The sequence below is a fragment of the Nymphaea colorata genome, chromosome 1 (assembly GCF_008831285.2).
Source record: "Nymphaea colorata isolate Beijing-Zhang1983 chromosome 1, ASM883128v2, whole genome shotgun sequence".
Classification (NCBI taxonomy): domain Eukaryota; kingdom Viridiplantae; phylum Streptophyta; class Magnoliopsida; order Nymphaeales; family Nymphaeaceae; genus Nymphaea; species Nymphaea colorata.
In genome coordinates, this window is record NC_045138.2 from 13,587,370 (window position 1) to 13,597,087 (window position 9,718).

The window sequence follows — 9,718 nt, forward strand, 5'->3', positions numbered from 1 at the left end:
ATATTTAAGACACGTTTTATGTCAACTTCCGAGAGACCCGCTCCAACCGAAGCTTCCATTGGGTACAACGCAGGGGCACATACACACCACACAAGCGCGATTAGTTTTTGTTTTGAATCTTTCAGTGTCAACTTTTTTGCGTTGTGAAAAGTGAATTATCGAAGCACAATAGAAATCATGTGTTGAAGCACGAAATTAGGTCACATACTCTTAGAGATGAGGGGTTCGATGGAAGATTCGTGGCCGTTCACCTGCTAGTACGTAGCTGCTATTATACTAGGACCCCTGATTTTATCGGATGTTAATTTTGGGAGTAAAGCCACAGTCTTTGGATTACTCTAAATATTATTGCTTTTTAGGTTTTCACCAAGTGAACGGCCAGACCTACCGATCCAGGCGCTAATCGGGGGAGTAGCGGTGATTCTGAATGAAAGATGACGCCCAAAACATAAAAAAAAAAAAAGCAGGCATTTCACCGTGTTGACAAACCAAGTTCGATAATTTTTCTATTTGTGGAGACGAAACCGTTTGATGAAATGGCTACAAGAACTTTTGCTAGTCAGACTGTTATAACAGATTGCATATATGAAGCTGATGATGTTCCGTCCAATGAGGACCAGACGTTGAACAAGATTCTATTGACTTGCTAACGTTGTGGTTTTTGAACCACTTATATTTAAGTCAAACAACAAAAATATCTCGGAAAAAAAAAATCTTCTAAGCAATCAAGCAGCGAGAAAATATCCACTAACAAAATTGTTGTTCCATGGGTTAGACCCCAAATAAATTACTTCTTTCCAACAGTGAATTTTGTTCATCGACCGATCAATTTTGACCCATCAATTAATTGGGTGGTTACAATCAAAGCGGGATTGAGATTAACGAGTACACACGGGTTAAGAAGTCGTAGTTTGAAAGCACATCGGTTTCGTGGTCAATAGGAAACCTGCCATGGCGCTGTAACCCATCGGCGCGAAAAAAGGTTTTAACATTTTCCGTTGGCAAGAGATGCGCAACTAACAAGGAAAATATCTAGCAACGTGGCACGGAATGGACATGACTCCTCTTTTTCTTCCACATTTTTTGAGGATCTTCAGCTTTGTTTTCCTTTTACAAATTTTCATCTGATAATAATACAAAATCTACAGGGTATGCATTCTAAATGTATATACAAAAATAGTACAACTTGGCCAGTCAAAATAGCCCCTTTCGTAACAACCGTCGCCAAAGACCATCCCGACTACAACCTTTATCGGACATCCCACCCACCGGCATATCTTCCTGCGCACCCCGGAGAAAAACCTCAATTTTGGCCTTCTTAATCCCACAAGCGCACAATCCCCTTACCGTTGCTGCAAGTCAATCAACGTCCTCGGGGAGACATGGGAATTTTGCTTTGCGAAGGCAATTCTCACTGCCATGACCGACTTGAATACAGCCAAGTCTGCAGTACGCATGAGAGACTGTGCCTTCCTCCGTTTTGAAATAGCTGCTTCCCTTGCTTTGCTTGCGGCTTCTTGGGCTTCTCGAATCTTGCGCAGTTCTTCAGCATACGCTGCTTCTGAAAATACAATGACGGAGAAACAAGCTCAGATCAAATTTCAAACTGTTAAGAAATATGACACGATAAATTCTTCTTGAAAAGAAATCAATCTACAACATCCAGAGTCCTCAACTGTCTCCAGCCACCACGTCACTTCCACAATCTAAGCAAATTAAACCGTTTAAGACGACACGCTTGGAACTGGAGCGCAATTTTTGTAGTTTATTTGATAGATTAAAGCACAGACAATGACGGGATCATAGCATTTTATTCGAGCAATGCTGCCGGAAGGCATGTTTCTATAAGAAAAAAATAAAAACCTGAAGAACGTAGACTACTGGGAAACGTAGAAAAGCTCATAAGGATATTATTACCTTGTAGAAAAGCCTCTGGCTTGCCTCGACCTCCTTGACGACGGCCTGACCTAGTCATCTTGAAAGATCTCTTCTTCCTCAAGAATGGTTTTTGAATCAGCTGTGCTCTCTTCATTGGTGGTCGCTGAAAGATGATTGAAGTGTACCAGTCAGAAGACTGTGATGGCAATCAAAGCTATAGCACACTATTCATCAGCAAAAAATGACTCGCTACCATATTAATAAAGTTGGGGATAAGGGAAAAAAATATCAGACAGCACCAGTTATACCCTTATAGGTGATGAAACTAAGACTTGACAGAAACTCTGTCAAGAACAGCAGGTTCAAACACTCAACAGACATGGCAAGTAAAACCAGCACGGTAGCGAAAATTGCCAGTTCAGTTACCTTGTCATCCCATACCACAAAACAGTAGCCATCTCCAACTCTTACTCGTAAGTATAGAGAACAGGCTTCACCAGAAATTCAAACTATAGCCCTCCATTAAGGCCATGAAACTAGTACCCGTTCAATCATCACATCCAAAATATCAAGTACTCAATGACGCCAACTATAATAATCTCCCATTCTGTCACTCTCCTATTTAATTAGACTGTAGCAGTTAATCACTGAACTTCCACATGCAGAGATGAACATGTCAATGGATTTCAAAACAATAAATATTGACCACTCTCAGGGCCAATTTAAGTGGTAACAAGTATCCTACAACATTGTTCTCCAAAATTTTTGAACTGTAAACATCTGGCGAAAGAGTTTTCAGGTATTGCAGCAGCATGATAATGACGAGGAAGGAAAGCATAAGGGGCCAGAACACAACTATTTATCAATGACACTTGTGTCCAGCAAGGATGGCCATGGTCCTACATGGTTTCCATTCAAGAACCCATACCCAAATCAGCATGATCAGCAAAAGCATGGGATCTCGTGCCAGAACTTCAAAGGAAAGATAAACATGTAGTCAGTAGTCACCTATAAGATGGAGTACTAACTGCAGTTGCATATAAGGTGAACACTAACTGAAACGGACTTGCGCAACACCAACTTGCACGAGTTACTATAATAAAAAGTATTTGAAATTTGGATCGGGTTAGGTTCACATCCACACGGCTAACAAATGAAATCAAGAGAAGAAGAGCATTAAGCTGGGTTGAGCCCACCAATATACAGGTTAACCTAAAACACAAGTCACTGGGATCATTCAAATCAAAAACCCAACATATGAAAATATTTTCTCCAGAACCTTAAGCTCCTAAGCTCCACTTTGACATTGCCTACAGGAAACCTTTACGGTTGATAACCGATCACTCTATAGTTCAAATCACCCAAAAAAAAAAAAAAAAACATTACTAAGTGAAATGTTGTGGCTTCAAATATATAGGACGTCAGATAATATAGGCTAAAATCATGAAAGGTTGAACATAGTCCATGCTTTATGAGGTACCACTTGTGTGTCTACACATCTGAACAATACAATACATTGGAAAGGGATGGAGCAAGTCAGCTAAAGTAAACCCAAATCAATTTGTCAGCAGGTGAACAATAACAAAGATTGTCCTGCAAATAAAAGACCTATCGTGCAGTTATTCCTGTCACCACATATACACACAGAGGTACATGCTTCTTAAAACTTTCCGTGAAGGTATGCCAAATCATAACAGCTGCACTTGCACTACAACACATGTAACTTCGACAAATAATACAATGAAAATCAACTCGGCACTCTCGAGTGTTTGATAGCACAAATGTAGTCATGAACTTTTCCAATAGCCAAAACAAAAGGGAAACATGATCCTAAACCTCATGGAAGCAGCAATAAAACTTATGGTTCTCCTTGATGCCACAAAAAAAAAAAATTTATCTTATGTATAAAGAAAAATGCCCATAAACAGCTGCCCGCTTGAGAATGCAGACTACCCCTACTACAACAACCTTTTTAGGTCCAGGATCTTAACATTTAGAAGATGCACAATGATAGTGATCCAAAGTCAGATTCCCAGAAGATCCTTCACTGCAACCAACCAATGGCATCCACTCATTACAAGGACCATATGTACCCAAATCAGGAGCAAAACTTTGTTATGCACTATTATTATGTCATCATTTCTATAATTACATTTGCCATATCTTTTCAGCACATATTTTTCAGCGGTATAAATATGTTTCATCACCATAATCAACAATATCATCCACAGCTATTCCTCAGGAGCTTCCTTAAAATGCAGTCTCAGAAAATTAAAAAACAAAATGAAATAAAACCAAGAGATAGTAGAATCATAAATTATTAATAAATAGTAATTTTCTTGATAAAGCATTCATAAAAGCTTTTAAGAAAGTAAATAATATCAAAATATTATTTATGACACAATAAATATTATTTATGACACAATAAATATTATTTATGACACAATAAATATGGCACAATAATATATTGAGAAATTTCCATTCTCTTGACGTTCCGAAAAATATTGTAATATTTCCTTGACTTTAGTTATAGAATTTTTTTCTATAGAACTGTAATGTTTCCGAAACATCACAAGCATTCACAATTATGCTCATCACTACCACACAAAAGCACATCCACTATACCAATGCCAACAATTTTCTCCCCAAGTTCTTAAATTCAGAAGTTGGGAACAGGTTGTTCAACAACCTAAAAACTCATTGCAACCAGGCAGTCCGACTTGGTCCAAGTCATTTGACTATAAAGTATAAACAAATAAATACATATATTTATATGGAAATAAGTAAATAAACATATTTATCATGCACAGAATGTGCATGTAGCCATGGAGTTTGAGTCTTTGACAGGTTGGGATTGGTCGAATAATCAAATGACTAAACTGACTAGTTGACTAGTCCGACCAACTAGGTGCTGGTATGAAACAAACACAGGTCAGTTGATAACCGACTCAACTGACCTGTCGGACTATTCGGAATTTTGACAATTAAGTGTCTCTGTCACGTAATTTATCCTCATCTTCATTAAACATAATGCTATCAGCAGATTTTCAGTTAGAACCACCACGCTCTCCAGCTAGCCTGCTTACAGTACCTGCGAATGACATGAGCGATGAGGTTCGTTACTGAAACCTAACATGTTTAACCTTCTAACAAGGTTTTCCCAAAACATGAAAGAAGAAACATACAATTATAAGGCCAGATCATTTCTTGTGCCACACATCAAGATTACTCATAAAAGTGACAGCATTATGCAGGCGCAATATAGCTGACTCAGCATTCTGAGAGAATAATTATGACAAAAGCTCTTAATCCTTATTAATTACATAATAAAGAAAAGTTAAATATTAGGCGCCAATCAAAGTCAACAATATAAACCTAAAAGGCAAAACGTAAATGAAGCACCTGCAAGGCAGATGAATCATAAGTTCATATACCAAAGAACAAGGACACACCGCAGGACTACAAGTCTACAATGAAGAACAAGACATACTATTGAAGCTACCCAAAAAGAATCATGATTGGCAGTTGCACATCTTGCACACATTGGGAAAAGAAAAGACAATGCAAAAAATAGAGAATATGCCTCCCACGGAGACAAGGTTCCAAGGCATCAGACGACCTTCCAATCAGACACAACAACATAAGCATGGACAAGCAATTAAAAACTAAGCATTTACCTGGAAAACCCTAACAAGAGCCTTGCCTTTATGTTTTCTCTTTCTTAACCAATAATCATATACCACATTAACTTTGTCCTTTTCCAACAAATCAGTACAAAGGCCAGTAACCACATCGATGTTAGAGATGTCATCTGACTGTCTGAACGCAATCTTCTCCAGTCTATCCATGACCTTCTCAAATTCATCTGCAGCAATATGCTTGCAAGTATCAAGTTCTCTGTGTTCACAACCCTCATCATGCCCCCTTAATTCATTGAGCCACCTTTCATCATCAGAGTCGATATCATATATCACAGAGTCATCAGCAAGAGCTCTCCCAATTTCATCATCCACATCAGTGATATACTCAGACGGACGCACAAAGCTAGCAGAGTAAGTTGACTCATAGTCAGGTACTTCACGCACTACAGGAGTTGGAATAAACCTGACTGGCGTTGACACTGCATTCCTCTCAACACATTCCTTGTATAGTTCCTTAAAGACAACCCAATCATTTCTATCATAAAACTCAAGCTTCCAACCCCTTGGACCCTTTTCACCCGTCCACATCATGGCATGTGTGTAACGGTTAGATGTGCAAGGCCTCATCTCATGTGGTTTGTGTAGGTACCTTGTCAAGCCATGATTTTTAACAGCAAGAAGCCATTCTTTAGATTCAGATGCCTCTAACGTAATGCAAGCACCAGTTTCTCTCCAACATCTATCATGGTCGACAACCAAGATGTTTGCCTTGCACGATGCAGTGTCAATATTTTGCTTCAAACCTTCTAACAGAATTCTTAGTCCCTTAATCTTCTCAAAGCTCCTATTTCTCAATGACATATCGGACATCAGCAGAGGGCTCTTGGTTTCATTCATTAACACATTCAGACGATCCTTTAAAGGCGAACGTCTGATGGCTCTGACAGTATGTGGCGAACTCCTCTTCTTTTGGTGATTTAGAAATTTTGATCTAGCCGAAACAATTGAGTATCGTTTTTTTTTCAAAGTAGCAGTTCCAGCAACCCCTGAAAAGTTTTGTGATTGAGAATCTTCAGAACTCTTTGCAGATACCAAATCATGTGCAGCACTCAAGTACCATCCAGTCATCCACCTCCACGAATGCATTTTAGAACCAAAGAGCATCATATCGGCGTGCATATGCATAAAAAATGTTGGTAAAGCAGCAAAGTTTAAGGATAGCAAGGGAACAGATCCGTAAGCCCCGAAGATTGCACAAATACCAGGATCAGCGAGTCGTCTAGATCGACACTTAAGGGCCAAAAGGTTTTCTTTAGCAATACTCTCCTGTAACATAGCCAGCATGGTCGAGCACCAATCTAGCATACAGCCACATTGCTGAAAATAGTTTCCAAAAAGATAAACAATTAACGGATGCAGCCAAAAAATATTATACGGATACAAATAATAGAAAAAGACAACAGATAACAAAGAATGTAGGGATGTTAGAAGTCAAAAGTAATAATAACAATAATGCAAAAACAGAAGAGGAAAAACTCAGGAAAAACATTGGAGCAAATACTTACCCTCAAACTATCGGTAATCTCCTCACCGGAAACGTCGAGGGCGGTTATCCCTCTATTCTTGACACAAAGACACTTGTCGAGCTTCACGGAACGAAGAAGAGGCACAAAAAGTATGCCGTGGTCAGAGAAGACAGAAGCTATCGATTCCAGGAACAAAAACCAAGCAAAACTGTACACCTTGAATCCTGGTTTCCCAATCGAACGCAAAACTGAAACCAGAAAATTTGCAAAATAACATGAATTGCTGTAAGAAGGCTCTACTATGCAAGCAAGCATCGCATGGCGAGAATTCTTTTGCCAGAAATTCTGATAGGAGACACCCATCCCCGTTCCTATCTCATTCTCATCCAGCCCCGATGAGAGTCTTTTTGCAAAAAGAGCAATCTCCCTGATGCAGTTCCCTGGAATTTCCTTCAGAACTATCAGTTGGGAAGGAGAATTGATCTTTGAATTTTTGCAAATTTTCCTCCTCTGTTTGCGTGTAAAGGACAAACCATACATTCTATGCTCCTCCGAAGATTGCATCCTTTCGCCATCAGTTAGTCCCTCCCTCCGCCGTTTCCGACTGTAAGTAATCCCAAACATCCTAAAGTGGCTGCTCACGCCAACAGCGCCCTGGTCAGCAAGCAAGGCTCCACAGCCATCCCTTCCACCAACCCACTCGGAGAGTTTCTGGCGTGATACGGACGATAGTACAGCCCCAGAATCCCCACCGCCATGCTCCAACCTGCGGAGCTTCCTCTCACTCCTTTCCTTTCTCCAGGGCAGTAGCCTATCCGCAGCCACATCCCTTCCGTCATTCTTCAAACTCCGAGATTTCTTCTTCTTGTTGTGCTTCGTCTCCTCCGATTCCCCCTCCGACACATCGCTGGGATTCCCCAGCAACCTGATCCACTCCTCCCCAGACGCGGCCAAAGGCTTCCCAGCCCCCTCGAGCACCAGGCGCTTCCCGGACCGTAACTCCTTCACCGGCGAGTCCCCGATGTTCCCGACGGTCTTCGGGACAAACACCCTGGTCGACCTCCGCGTGCCCACGGAAGGCATGGAGGCGTCTCGGAACTGCAAAACCCTAGAAACCCTGGCCTGCTTCCCAACAGAAAACAATCCAAAACGCGAACGCCGCTCAGAACCTCCATGCTTCCTCATCACCATTCAAAACACAATGGAAACCCTTTCGCTCCCTCATGCGCAAAATCCCGCCAAGATCGGCCATTTAAAGTACGATCGACGCCCCGACGCCCGCCTCTCGATCTCTCATGGCCAGAAACTCATCTCAGACAGGCCATGAAGAAGAAGAGATCTAGAGATCGCTACGATCTATCTGAGTCCGTCTCTCTCCTTCTCATGGTTGCATACCGACGACGATTGAACAAGAATTTTGTTCTCGGTAATTTTAGGGTTTTGGGTTCAGAGAGGGGAGAGTGGGGGAGAAGAGAGAGAGTCGGTGTGAGTGACTGTGATTGGTTCTTAAGGCGTTTCACGTACTTCTTGTTGGTTGCAGTTGCTGCAGAGAGAGAGAGAGGGAGGCTTCTTGGACGAGAGCCTCAGCCACCACAGAGGGCCCGTGCGCTGGTACGGCGTTAGGGTTTTGGGGAGCGGAGAATCGTCGCGAACCGTCGGATGGGCTACGGGGACGGTGAAGATGGAGGAATTTTTGAGGCGCTGTGCTGCCCACCCGGTGGAGGGGCAGAGAGAAAGAAAGCGAGGGTTTTGTTGTGGTTCTTTTACTTTTCAATTCATTTCCCTCCTCAAAACCCCCCAACCGCCGTTACCCTCCCCAAATGGCCCCTAAATTCCAACAACAATCACCAGATTGACCTTCTCGTCGGATAAATAAAGCCCCGCGCCCCGCCAACAGAGATCAGCTATCTTGTTGACGGGGACCGAACCGACATAAATAGAAGTGAAATTTAAATCAGAATCATTCTCCCAATTAGAAAATTCGGACATCTTTAAAACCTAATAATATATAAATGGCAACAAATTTAAGAAAAGCATGAACGTTTTATTTGATAGTTCCATCTAAAAAAAGTAGATAGAAGTTTGTCATGTTTTAACTAAATCTGAAAAAGACGCGACCGATTGTATTTAGATCAATTTAAAAATATATGCAAGATTGATAAATCTATAATCACTGTTACAAAAATCTCAGCAAATCATTACTTGTGATTGGTCGAACATGTACGTTTAAAGTCAAACGACATGTAAATCGTCGATCTGTGTAATCGGACGACTGATATTAGTTCTTCAAAGTTCAAGTCTTCGACCACATGGCAATGAATGAACAGTCCCCCCCGCCCCCCCTAGCCCATGTATCGAAACTCGAAGACGTATTATTTAAGTAAGGTTCATGCTGAATTATACTGGGGAAATTTCACCTATCATGGTTATTATTATTTTGATACACCTTGGCTTTAAGGCAAACACGACCAACCAATATCATCCTGCTTCGGACACATGATATCAATAAACATAAAAATGAAGCTGCACCATATATATTGTTCATCCAGTCATTAGTGCCGGTCAGTAGTGTACTTAAAAAGAAGGCCCAAGCAGTCATTACTATGGTCCAGCAAGGATTTTGTTCATCATTTAACTGACCAAGTATAAGTATAAACACAAAATGGACTACTT

At 41.0% G+C, this 9,718-nt stretch overlaps 1 protein-coding gene across 2 annotated transcripts; it reads right to left on the reverse strand.

Moving 5' to 3' along the window:
* Window positions 1-1,131: 1,131 nt before the first annotated feature.
* On the reverse strand, window positions 1,132-8,695 carry LOC116256006 (uncharacterized). Of its 2 annotated transcripts, none has more exons than XM_031632121.2 (4): window positions 7,085-8,679; window positions 5,556-6,896; window positions 1,918-2,041; window positions 1,132-1,561 (listed from the first exon to the last, which is right to left on the reverse strand). In XM_031632121.2, exons 1-4 carry the CDS (start codon window positions 8,234-8,236, stop codon window positions 1,344-1,346), a joined length of 2,835 nt encoding a protein of 944 aa, XP_031487981.1. In that variant the 5' UTR covers window positions 8,237-8,679; the 3' UTR covers window positions 1,132-1,343. The 2 variants fall into 2 exon arrangements, 1 of the variants encoding a protein (XP_031487981.1); XR_007573709.1 differs by lacking the exon at window positions 1,132-1,561 and adding an exon at window positions 4,836-4,969 and having other exon boundaries at window positions 2,027-2,041; window positions 7,085-8,695.
* Between the last annotated feature and the right edge of the window lie 1,023 nt (window positions 8,696-9,718).